The sequence below is a fragment of the Primulina huaijiensis genome, chromosome 4 (assembly GCF_012295235.1).
Source record: "Primulina huaijiensis isolate GDHJ02 chromosome 4, ASM1229523v2, whole genome shotgun sequence".
Lineage (NCBI taxonomy): Eukaryota > Viridiplantae > Streptophyta > Magnoliopsida > Lamiales > Gesneriaceae > Primulina > Primulina huaijiensis.
Genome location: NC_133309.1, coordinates 24,212,833 through 24,225,857, shown reverse-complemented (window position 1 = coordinate 24,225,857; position 13,025 = coordinate 24,212,833). Strand labels below are relative to the sequence as shown.

At 33.1% G+C, this 13,025-nt stretch overlaps 2 protein-coding genes across 6 annotated transcripts; both read left to right on the top strand.

The window, feature by feature from the left end:
- The first annotated feature begins 2,767 nt into the window (after positions 1 to 2,767).
- On the top strand, positions 2,768 to 6,808 carry LOC140975638 (phosphoethanolamine N-methyltransferase 1-like). Of its 2 annotated transcripts, none has more exons than XM_073439471.1 (12): positions 2,768 to 3,034; positions 3,309 to 3,424; positions 4,073 to 4,210; positions 4,303 to 4,440; positions 4,571 to 4,714; positions 4,902 to 5,012; positions 5,097 to 5,238; positions 5,332 to 5,612; positions 5,910 to 6,071; positions 6,150 to 6,203; positions 6,284 to 6,358; positions 6,465 to 6,808. In XM_073439471.1, exons 1-12 carry the CDS (start codon positions 2,965 to 2,967, stop codon positions 6,561 to 6,563), a joined length of 1,530 nt encoding a protein of 509 aa, XP_073295572.1. In that variant the 5' UTR covers positions 2,768 to 2,964; the 3' UTR covers positions 6,564 to 6,808. The 2 variants fall into 2 exon arrangements, with proteins under 2 accessions (XP_073295572.1, XP_073295573.1); XM_073439472.1 differs by having other exon boundaries at positions 2,768 to 3,190.
- A 1,650-nt stretch (positions 6,809 to 8,458) lies between these two features.
- LOC140975637 (uncharacterized) lies at positions 8,459 to 12,251 on the top strand. 4 transcript variants are annotated; one of them, XM_073439468.1, is made up of 10 exons: positions 8,459 to 8,670; positions 8,796 to 8,865; positions 9,699 to 9,766; positions 10,050 to 10,111; positions 10,328 to 10,409; positions 10,492 to 10,725; positions 10,847 to 10,975; positions 11,059 to 11,120; positions 11,202 to 11,312; positions 11,933 to 12,251. In XM_073439468.1, the coding sequence occupies exons 1-10, from the start codon at positions 8,620 to 8,622 to the stop codon at positions 11,973 to 11,975; spliced, it is 912 nt and encodes a 303-aa protein (XP_073295569.1). In that variant the 5' UTR covers positions 8,459 to 8,619; the 3' UTR covers positions 11,976 to 12,251. The 4 variants fall into 4 exon arrangements, with proteins under 4 accessions (XP_073295569.1, XP_073295570.1, XP_073295568.1 ...); XM_073439469.1 differs by having other exon boundaries at positions 8,635 to 8,865; positions 11,939 to 12,251; XM_073439467.1 differs by having other exon boundaries at positions 8,635 to 8,865.
- The last annotated feature ends 774 nt before the right edge of the window (positions 12,252 to 13,025 follow it).

Genomic DNA, 13,025 nt, shown 5'->3' with positions numbered 1-13,025 from the left:
ATAATAATAATAATAATAATAATAATAATAATAATAATAATAATGACGTTGGTATGCGTGTTCTATGAGGATTTTAATTGGATTTATTGTTTTTAGGCTAGATCCCCCAAGAAAGTTTTTCTTGGAAATCAAAATTTCAACAAATCATCGTCTTTTTCGAGAACAACAAAGACATAATCAAACGAAAATATTTTTTTTTAATTATATTAGGTATTTATATAATAATTTTTTTAATGTTTAAAACATATTAAATTATTAATTGCCGCTCTCTTTGGTTTGGGGCTAGGGTCGAAGGGGAGTAAGCTTGGTTGAGGTTAGGGTTTGGTTGACATGTACAGAAATTTTCAGTAGGTCTCTAGGCGTTTCCAAGGGTTCTAAATGTCTTGATTTGGGTTGAAAAGTGGATCATTATGTTTTATTAAGCTATGATTAAAGTTTGGTTAAGTTTTGGGACATTCGGGTTAAAACCGGGACTTCGGTTCAAGTTTTTAAACGAATTACGAATTTAGTTAAGCGGCTTAAGTTTACGTCTAATAAATATTTATGGGTGTGTTTTAAGTTGTTATGGTAAGGTTGGATGAATTCGGGTCGGAGTTTTAAGGTCCAAGAGTAATTTGGAAAAGTTAGGATTTCAGGGGCAAAACGGTTTGGTTTGAGAGGTTTTTGAGAGGGTTATGACGTTCAAGATTACTTTTGAAAAATACTAACTTTAGGTTTTGTTTGACGTTTACGATTTTATGTTTTTCACTGCACATATGGATTTTTGAGTAATTAGATGGAGAGTTTATTTAATGGTGCAAAAAGTGTATATATATGCCGAAAGTTTTAAAAGAAAATAAAAAAAAATCTGTTATATTTTAAAGAAAAATGAGTAAGAAACGTTTCAATTTATGATATCACAAAGGCTTGGGGACATTGTTAGATTTACACTAGAATAAATGAAACATCATTAAATAATCTTCTATATATATTTTGAATATTAATCTAATAGTTATATTGTCAAGCGCTTACTAGATTATTTGTGACATCGTATAATGCACCTACTTAGGTGATAATGGATCAGACTGTTAGATCAATGAGTTCGGGGAGGTGTGTGTCTATTTGCTGGTGTTATCTCATATCCCTTAGATATTAGTCTCTTTTCCCTACCGTCGATCATGTCTCCAGCAGAGACAATATTAACCGTTAAGATCTAACATCACTATTTTATGAGACATCTATGCAACAAGATCAAGCGGCGTAACATCAACAGCTTGACGCATGAGAACTTCTCAGGAGATTACTTATTTCAGTACTATTTTCACTCATACACGTATTTAAATTGTATCATTACAATAAATTATATATACATTTTCGATAAAACAACACATGCTAAATTTTTTCAAAATTTGAATTGGTTATTTCCCATGACTAGTTGTTCCATAACTTAGAACTTGGAATCATGATATTTTGGCATTGATTTTTTAAATTTTTTTTACATTTAATATCATGATATATAAGATTATGTTGAGTTTGTAATGACACATCAACATATATTTATAGAATTTTTCTATTTTATTTTATTTAATATATTTCTGATATAAACTAATATATATTTATGCTTATATTATTATTAAGTGGGAGGTTTTTAAAAAAAATCATCTTGATACCACCAAACATATAATTTGAAGACATTCATTGCCTCCATGAACTTAAAAAAAAGGGTTTGTTAATAGACATTTTCTTCTAGTTTTGTCTAGGCCATTAAGAAAGCATAATTGACATAATAAATTACGTTCTTCATGCTTCATGCACTAAAAAATATTATTTTATATAAAATAATCGATGCATGAAATCATATTTTTTTAAAAATAATTTCATCAAATTTTATCTAGCAAAAACTTGTGTGAGACGGTCACACGTGTCGTATTTTGTGAGCCAGATCTTTTATTTGGGTTATCAATGAAAAAATATTACTTTTTATGATAAGAATATTACTTTTTATTGTGAATATCGATAAGGTTGACTCATCTCACAGATAAATATTTGTGAGATCGTCTCACAAGAGACCTACTAATTTTATCAAATAATAAAATATATTTCGTACAAGTATTATTGAACCTTTCGAATATATCAAATCATTTGCAATCATTTATAATAGTTCTTTTGCTTTCTAAAACCCCTCTCCATATCATATCAGTGTATATTCTATTTATGTGTCCCTTTGGTTTGCATAATTATTATTTTTATATATTTTTTGATAAAACAACGAGTAATAATTAAAATAATATCATATATTTAATTTTAATTGATTATAAGTAGTGTAATTAGCCAATTTCATACAAGACTGGCATAAAAATGTGGACACTACGTTAAAAATCATGCGTGATCAAATCTCGGTCATTCTCCTACAATGAATTTTTTGAATGGAAGAAGCCGAATAGGTTTTCGGATACCCTCACCGCACGGTCGAAGTTTCCGTACAAGTATCGAAAAATGATTGTTAATATGGAATAATTGTGTACTAACAATTTAAAATATTTTAATTACATAATTATCAATCATTATAGTATTTGGTAAAACGAAAAAGTACTACTAATCCTTAAAACAAAATTAAATCTTTCAACAGAATCTATATGGTATTTTTTTTAATTCGACTTGCTAATAAAATTTTAATAGCAATTAACAATTAATATTCAAAAATAAAGATAATTTCAATAAATAATAATATAATAGATCCTACGTAAACAATCAGACAAACAGTCAATAGAATAGCAAGGAATCTTCAGTGGTCCCTCGTGGGATTGCTCCATTATTGGTTCAACCAGATTCACGATCTGCACTGTCCTCTCCCCGCTTCACCATCTATAATTGCACCCCAAGAACGGAGTATTCGGCCACCATTGTCTCGCAGTACACCTTATATCTTTGGATATTTTGCGGTGTTTTTTGCCTATAAATAGATATAGATAAAACTTACAGCGAATGCAGCAAAAGGGGAGGCATAATAACCGAAGATCCAGGACATTTTCAAGATCCCGAATCGCCATTGAAGGTTTCTGATCTTGTTTAATCGGATTTATCGACGCGAGGCAGCGTACATTATCATATATCATATTTCTTTGCGACCCATTTCTCGAGAAAACGTTTCTTTTTTCCGTTCATTGTGTTCAGTGATTGATCGTACTTTTCACTATGGCAGCCGTTCAAGGTTCACAAGATTTAAGATTTATGGATTTTGAATACATCTTACTGTAAAATGCTGGATAAGAACAAATGTTTCTTGTTATTGTTGTTGTTATTAAATATATGTGGTATGTCGTATACAGAGCCAGAGCGTGAGGTTCAAAAGAGTTACTGGATTGAACATACGGCGGACTTGACTGTGGAATCGATGATGCTTGATTCTAAAGCCTCTGATCTGGATAAGGAAGAGAGGCCTGAGGTAATATATTTATATATGGGATGATGAACATGAATTATTTTGTTCGAAAAACTTGATATTCATTATGGGTTTTGTGATGTAGCATAAAAGATGTGACCTTTTCATTTTTATCAGATTAAAGTTTCGATTTAGTCGCTTGTTAATACGTGGTTTTACATCAAAATCAAAGGGCTTTTTCTGGTATAATTGTAAACAGTGCACAATAGTGGATTTAGTCAAGATTTGATTGATGCNTTACTTCGTCCTCATTTTTTTTTTTTTTTTTTTATGGTTTATTCAGTGAAAATTTAAAAATCAAAGCTAGTTATGAGAGCTATGAGCTCAATCTTTTACTATGAAAAATGTCTGCTTCTTGGAGTAAATGTCCTCTCTGTAATAAGTAGATTTGTGCAAAGAACAATGAATGGATCATAAAAAAAAAATTTCAAATGTAAAATGTATGGAATTTATTCTGATTGGAAATTATGTTACAGATGTTCCCTTTTATAATCGTGTTCAGGCCTGGTTTTTCACATCGGTCCATTAAACTTCTGGATGTGAATTCGGAAATTGTGTGGCCATATTAATCATACAATCGGACGATGATAAACTAAGTTGTTATACTAAATCTTTGTTTCTACCACTCGTTTTTCTCATACATCTTCACAGGTGCTGTCTCTGCTCCCACCATTTGATGGAAAGTCAGTTCTAGAACTGGGAGCTGGTATTGGCCGATTCACCGGTGAATTAGCTAAAAGGGCTGGTGAACTTGTGGCTCTCGACTTCATCGAAAGTGCAATCAAGAAGGTTCCATGAAATTTATATATTCAAATTTCAAATAGTTAAGTATAACTACCTGGAAGTTGTATGAATGATACCCTTGATTTTATGGTTTGCAGAATGAAACACTCAACGGGCACCATAAAAATGCCAAGTTTATGTGTGCTGACGTGACATCCCCAGATTTGAAGTTTCCTGAAGGATCTTTAGACCTGATATTTACAAATTGGCTGTTGATGTATCTCTCGGATGAAGAGGTGAAATTCTGAAACATCATTTCATTTGAATTTAATTGATTTGCTTCTTAAGGCCACACAATCTTCGTGTCTCTATTGAGATTTTTTAGGCTAATTGATGGCTCAGGAAGAGAAATTTTTTGTTTTGTAGGTTGAGAATCTTGCTGAGAGGATGATCAAATGGTTAAAAGTGGGTGGCCACATATTTTTCAGAGAATCATGTTTCCATCAATCTGGAGATCACAAGCGAAAGAATAACCCGACTCACTACCGTGAACCACGGTTTTACACTGAGGTTACCTTCTAAGGCATAAACCTTTTTGCTTCATACTTTGAAGTTTCTAACGAAGTGCATATCCTGAGTTGAACGCCTATTCTTACTAACTTTATATTAAAAATTCTAATATGAAAACAATATGTGCTTGTTTCTGTTTATTCGATAACCAAGTAACTAATTTGATTCTACAATTTGGAATTCGCAGCTGTTTAAAAAATGCAATGTATCTGACGATTCTGGATACTCATATGAACTTGATCTTATTGGTTTCAAATGCATCGGAGCATATGTAAGAAACAAAAAGAATCAGAATCAGGTAATATCTATTAGGGTGCTAGAAAAAATTATGAAAAGAAACCAAATTCATGTATGACGTACGGAATGTATTTGTGTTTTCTAGATTTGCTGGCTTTGGCAAAAGGTTCCCTCAGACAATGACAGGGGATTCCAGAAGTTCTTGGATACCGTCCAGTATAAATCAAGTGGCATATTGCGTTACGAGCGTGTCTTTGGACCGGGATTTGTTAGCACCGGAGGCATTGGTATGTTAACATGAGTATTTGTCGAGCTTCTGGCTAAATTATCAATTTACATTCATTCATGTTCTTGGATTTACTTGTATTCTTGTTGTGCAGACACAACGCGGGAGTTTGTTGATAAACTTAATCTTCAGCCTGGCCAGAAAGTCCTTGATGTGGGATGTGGCATTGGAGGAGGCGATTTCTACATGGCTGAAAAGTATGATGTTCATGTTGTTGGCATTGATCTGTCCATCAATATGATTTCTTTTGCTTTTGAACGCGCAATTGGTCTCAACTGCGCTGTCGAATTCGAGGTTGCTGACTGCACGAAGAAAGATTATCCTGATGGTACTTTTGATGTTATCTACAGTCGGGACACAATCCTACATATCCAAGTTAATTTCCAACTTTTAAATTCCCTCAAGCTCTTTCTTTCGATTTATCATATTTTACTCTATCCTTTTCTTTTTTAAATCCTCTAAATTGTTCTGTTGCATTGAAAATTCCTTGTCAGAAAATTCTTTTGAAGCTTAATCTGTCAGCATCTTAGAAGAGTTGTAAAATCCTTAGTATTTTGAATCACAAACCACAGATGGAGATTTAGCTTTCCGTTTTCCTTAATGGGTAAAAGGACTTGGAAATAAAAAACATCCTATGATTGGTTAATATGCAAACTACGGCTTTATTTTCAGGACAAACCTGCACTATTCAGATCATTCTACAAGTGGTTGAAGCCAGGAGGCATAATCCTGATAAGCGATTACTGCAGGAATGCCGGAACCCCATCTGCTGAATTTTCAGAGTATATCAAACAAAGGGGATATGATCTACACGACGTCCATACCTATGGCCAGGTCCGGTTCAGCAAAGAATTTTCCACCATCGGCATTGCTTCACATGATTATATATTAAACATGCTTCTGTGTTTGCAGATGCTTAGAGATGCAGGCTTTGATGAAGTCGCGGCTGAGGATCGTACTGATCAGGTTCTCGATCATCGAGCTCGTTCTTATACATATTTCCAATGAATTTATTAATAACTTTGTGTTTGTTTCTTGATTTCCAGTTTATAAAAGTTCTGGAGAAGGAATTGCGTACAATAGAGAAGGATAAGGAAACATTCATACATGACTTCTCAGAAGTACATTCTTATTCATGGATTCTGGATGTTACTCTTCTTGTATATCCTTGCCATATATGTCATTGAAACTGAATCTGTCGACTGTTTATTGAATTTTTATCTGCAGCAAGACTACAATGATATAGTTGGAGGCTGGAAGGCTAAACTTGTGAGGAGTACCTCTGGCGAGCAGAGGTGGGGCTTGTTTATAGCCAAGAAAAAGTAATGCAGATCTTTTAAGTCCACGGCGTCTCAAAGTTGTTCCAATATGTCTGTGTTTTAAGTCCTCTATGTCATTGTTTTTCAATAAAATTGGTCGTAAATGACCGGCCAGTCGACAATGTTTCTTAAGTGATGTATGAAGATCATTTATGCTGTTCTTGTATCTTGGTGTTCCTTCAACAAGAATGTGATTGTCAATTTATTGCAGTAATAATTTCAACATGAAAGTGTTACATTAGCTCTTGTTTATTATGTTGCCAAACAAAACTGAGTGAGAAAATCTCGTGTGTGTATATATACATATGATACCCTCGTAAGGATCCGGGTCATGGACGACCCGGAGTATTAGATAACCCAGATCAGAACCAATATACCGAGTACTATCTTCATCAACCGGACATTTATCCTCTTCCCGGGCAATCAAGAGCTCGAGCTCTCATACAAGATCTCCGTTACTTTACCAACGGGGCTATCTCGAGAATTGCACCACACTCGAGTGTAATTGATATGTGTTGTCTAATCTGTCAGAGCAACGTAGGTTTGGCGTGTTTTAAAAGTCATCAAAAGCAAAAAATATGGACAGCCGACTTGTCATACTTAGCAGGTATATACTCAGTTATGTACACTCAGGCACTGCTACCAAACGATACACTCAGTTGTGAGCAAAATTCTCGGACGGGCTCCAGTTTTGCTTATTAAACATATCCATCAGGTTGTTCCGATTGGTGGCCATAATCAGAGATGGAGAAATTTTCTTCTGGTGATTTGTATAGTGTGATACCGTCACTATTTCACAGGCTTTTTTGCTGTCGTTAGCCTCTCCAGATTCACCACCTTCAGCTCCGAACATTTGCACCATTAAGCTCCCGCCTTCAAGAAACACAAAAACCATGCAAATTCTTGGTTCTTTTTGGGCAGTAAATTTGAAGGCTTTTGGCTGTTTATGAACGCAAACAAGAATATACACCCAACACGAAAGCAGCACCGATCCATCCAGCAGCTTCCCAAATCCCACCTTTCTCCAAGCAGAAATCATGCAAATCCGGCACCCAAACAGGCTCCAAACCGTAGATAACTACTGTTTCTGTTGCTGATACCTCACGCATTGCAGCGATCTGTTTAAAATATAACCAACCATTTCAGAATCCCTTATCAACTGCACAGATGATCTGGTCATATCTGCAGTTATTGTTCGGAATTTATTTTGAATATAAATAATTTGTGAATGAGATAAGTTTGAAACGTTTTCTTTAAATAAAATATGAAAAATTTCTCAAAAAATACAATGAAGATATTCTGTATTTTGTAAATGATTAAATCAAATTAGAATCCAAAAGCCAAAAAAAAAAATTGTTCTTCTTGATCTATATAATCAGATCTCCGTAATTTTTGCAAACGATAAACATTATTCGACATCAACAAATTGTTGTAGTTAATGTCCGTACCCATTGACACAAACTCGATCGCCCAACACGTGTTTATTAATTCTTATTTTTCAAAATATGCCTCAAAATTACAAAAAGCATCAACTAAAAAAAATAATTAAAAATAAAAAATACAAACAGAAACTCAAAATACATAGAATAAATACTATTTAATATATAATTAATTTTGTACCAATATTTATTACATATAAAAATATTATAAATCAATACTAAGCTTGATTCAAAAAATGCCCTGAAATAAATTGATTGAGTATGATAAGATAAATCGAAAGATACATATTTTTTAGTTTTAATTATTATAAAACTCGAGTCAAACACGAGAGTCGTATCATATATATTAAAAGATTTTTTAATGATATTAAGAAATTTATTTTTAAAAATACAAAATCCATGGTGAAAGAAAGAAATCAAGAAATTTTAAGTAAAATAAATACTAGGTGGATATAAGTGCAGCATCTCCTTTAACTATAACCGCACATTGTTCTCCACAAAGAAAATTCTCGCTTTCTCGACAATTGACGAGTCAGGTTTCAAAACAAGAAAACAAAAAAGCAATCTACAGTTCACGTCAATCTCAAAGCTTCATTTGGATTTGGCTACTCGAAGAATTACTCGATGGGAACTGTTATCGACTCCCATTTCTTGGCTCTTACTGCCATTGTCACTGTGTGCAAAAAAACTCATTCTTCATAATCTCAAAAAAAACTCACTATTTTCGTGTTTTGCACGGTTATATGTTCTGTTTTTGTGGTGGGGTTGCTCAAGATAGTTGCTTTTTGTTGTTTTTGCAGGTGGGCTATCAGTTTTTGTTCTTCATAATCACAGCCCTTCTCAAAATTGATAAAGTCACTGACTTTGCTGGTATTTTAATCCACCTTTCAAGCATTATGATTGTTCTTGGGTGTATGATATTATTTTGTAAGTTTTATTACACAATATGAAGTATTATGTTGAAGAAGTTAGAAGTGAGGTATAAAGTTTGAAAAATGAAATTATTTTTAGGATTTATTTTTGTCGACTGTGAGATCATAAATCTTGATAATTCTGAAAATGCCTCCTATATTAAGTTTTGATCTTGACGTTAAATCTTCTTTCGACTTTTTCTCTGAAAGACATAGTTATAATAATCGTGCCGTGTGCCCGTAGTAAAGTACTTTGTTAAGCTTGTCTGCTTTTTCCAAACTGACGTCACACTTGAAAACTTATGCTTTGTTTGGTAGCATTTTATGTTTCCTGTGGAAATAGTTTTCAAAGATATAGAATAGGTTATAAATGACAGAATTTTGATGTAACTGGAGAAATTGATACATATCAGTTTAAGATTGTGAAATATTGTGTTTTTAGTTAAAATACAATGTAAACAAAGTACTTTGAATTTGTTGGAAAGATGAACTAAAGTACTTATAATATTGTGAAATGTGAACAGAATGGAAAATATGTTTTGAGAGAAAAGAATGTGAATAAATGGTAAATCTCTGGTTTCAATTTGAGGATGGAAAATGAAGAATTGTAATAAACAGAGCAAGGGCCAAATGTTTTTGTTATCGATAAAGAATTGTGGTGACCAGTTATGAACTCTGTGAAGTTCGTATTTGAAGAAAGCAAGACTCCTTATATAATTGTTCATCTATTTTACGGAAGTGTTTGGTGTTATTTGTCTTTCTGTAGATATTCTCTTTACTTTTCTGTTACAGGTAGCACAAATTTTGTTATTCTTGCTGTATTGACCTTGGTTGTGAAAGGATCATGGCACTTTCGCCAGGTGATCAACTCTGTTCAAACTTCTCATTTTGATCTTTTCTTTGTGTCAACATTATTTTGTGAGATGCAGAAAAATTAGAAGCATCCTGGTTGTATTTACAATTTTGAATTATATCTCGTCAGAGATGTATCAAATGATAATTGCTATTCACTACTGAATCTTTATTTGGAAAAGAACTATGTATAATACAATGACATCAAATGTGTATTAAATTTTCCTGGCGTTGCTTGATCTTCGTTTTCTTGTTTCTCTTATTGGTTGAATTATTAAGTTCTATTTTCAGGTGGTTTTGTCCTTGTTTGTAATCATCTGGGGACTTCGTCTCGGCCTGTTTCTTCTGATGAGGTCCTACTCTTATAATTGTTCTCCTGAATATTTAGAAGATGCTTATATCTTTCTTTGAAAGTATGGTCTCTTGAATGGGGTTTGGAAAAGTTCAAATTATTCATGTGACGCCAATTAGGCATAATTATTTAATTCTCTTATCCTCGCCAGGAATTTTAATTTCTTGTTATTTTTTTACCTTTATTCTGAAATCAGCATTGCGATTATTTATCTTAGGATACTCCGGTGGGGAGAGGATCGACGCTTTGATGAAATGCGCACTAATTTAGGAAAATTGGCAGTTTTTTGGATTTTCCAGGTTCCATTGCTTGTTTATATATGAAAAGAGCACCTAATGGTAACATCTTCCCCCGTTAATCTCCTTAGTTGCTCTTTTGCAGGCTGTCTGGGTGTGGACTGTGAGTTTACCTGTTACAATTGTTAATGCAAGTGATCGAAATCCTTCAGTTCAAGCCCGGGACATAATAGGGTGGATCATGTGGTCTATAGGAATTTTTGTTGAAGCAACCTCCGACCAACAGAAGTTGTTATTCAAAAACGCTGAAGAGAACAGGGGAAAATGGTGCAATGCTGGGCTCTGGAAATACTCCCGTCACCCGAACTATTTTGGCGAGGTTTACTTTAGATTCGTCTCTGTCTCTTCGAGCCAATATAAGGAAATATGAACGTGATATTTACCGTTCATTTTCTAAGATTTTTCTTTCACCATCTAAAATTTATTCATTTTGTGCTCAGATACTTCTCTGGTGGGGTATTTTTGTGGCTGCAACACCAGTGCTAAAAAATGCTGAATGGCTTGTCATCTCTGGCCCAATATTTCTTACCTTACTGCTCCTTTTTCTCAGTGGCTTACCACTTCTCGAGGTTGCTAATTTAGTTTGTTTACTTGTAATCAACTGTTATTGCACGTTTGAACATGCATCTGTACTCAAAGTTTGCATCTATAGGAATCAGCGGACAAAAAGTACGGAAATGTATCTGCATACATACACTACAAAAGAACTACGAGGTTTGTGTTCCCGTTCCTTACCCTCTTTTGCTGTAAATTTTTGTAATGAAAGAGATTATCATTATGTCATTTTTTGTGCAGTCCTCTCATTTTACTTCCCCCCTCCTTGTATGGCAATTTGCCATCATGGTTCAAATCAACATTTCTGTTTGAGCTTCCTCTTTACAGTCGCAGCCTTCCCCGAGAAAGCTGGTAAGATGAACTGAAATTTTTTTAACTAATATATATGCCTAAATTTATTTTGCCAATGAAGTTTAACCATACCATTTATACTCATACTGTGTTGTTTTCGCCGACACTGCATTTACCATTTTCCATCCATCTCAACTTAACTCCACCTTTGTTACTCCGATAAATTTTTTTAAAAAAAAAACCACCTTTGTTATTTTTCATCATGAATTAACCAAAATGCCATTGATAAAAATCTCTTTGAGCCCTCTAGGTATTAGACTGCTACTATTATGATAGTTGAATCGAAATGCTGGTACTGAATTACCTGTTTCGTGACCCGAATTGTGGATATACATCATTGGAAGATTCACTTGCTGTTCGTATTTATGTGTCCATATAGATGAAATTCGAATGTAGACGCTGTTATCGGCAACTTTCAAATAAAGACATCTTGTGGTATATTCTCATTTTGGCACCATAGACCAAGAAATTTTATCTTTTTCTTCATCTTTGCACCTGAGGAGAAAAATCATGTCTTGCAAACTTGTGTAGTACATACCGATAACGAGTGAGTGAGTATGGTGTGGAATCCTGCTTTGGAAATTACCCTTTTCGGTTCTAAAAATCCGTTTTCGTGCAAGGAATAGAAGACAACAAGGGAACAATGCAGCAAAGATAAGTTAAGTAGTATTGCGCAAGCGCATCCACACCGGCTTGTTCGATCTGCCGATTTCTCTCGTGACTGCTGCTTAAAATGTTCTTGTTTGCCCCAGCCACCCATTTTTCCGTATGTTACCATTTGTATAAGTACTGCGTACTGGTTTTCGTTTTAATCTATGAGGTTGTATTTGATCAGTCTAAATTTTTGGCTTTTCATCCTTCATTTTTAGCTTGGTGTATGCATACAAAGAAATTCGTGTAATAACCACATTTGTCTGTCATTGGTCAATATTGTTTACATTACACTTTGTATTATTCACATTCTAAAAACAAAAATTATTTTATTTTATGCACAAAAACTCTTAGGAGATCGTGATGAATTTTGTGAGTCGGATTATCGATTCAATTCTTGAAAAAATATTAATTTTTATGTCAAAAATATTATTTTTCACTGTAGCTATGGATTGAATCGAATCCATGAGATTGTCTCTCAGAAGATCTACTCTTATTATGATGCTTTTGATCCGTAAAATCGTCTCACATAAGCCTTACTCTTATTTATGATGTATTTGGTTTTTATTCAAACACATAAATTTTAGTATTATTTTAAAAATAATAAATGGAAATAAGATAAAATGTGATGACAAATCAAATAAACAATGTACAAATTAATTACTGAGGACATAAAAAAACAATTAATAAAACACAAAAGAAAATTCACAATTCAACGATGAGTTATTTCTAAAATTTAATTAATTTAATTTACATAAAAAAAATAAATAAAAAAATTAAATCATTGGATAAAAAGTAATATGTTGTAAAGTGAGCAGCCATAAAAGACAAAATAATAATAATAATTACATATATTTAAAATATAAATAAAGATATAAATAGACACATTTAAAACAAATAATTAATAAAAAGATAAATGAAAATTCATATATAAAGTCACATAAATATATACTAAGAATGTTCATGTGCGATGCAATTCGATGACTAATAACAAATAATATAATCACCAGATTTAGATAACGTTTAAAATTGTTTGAATAACATCTAGTCTATGATTATTTA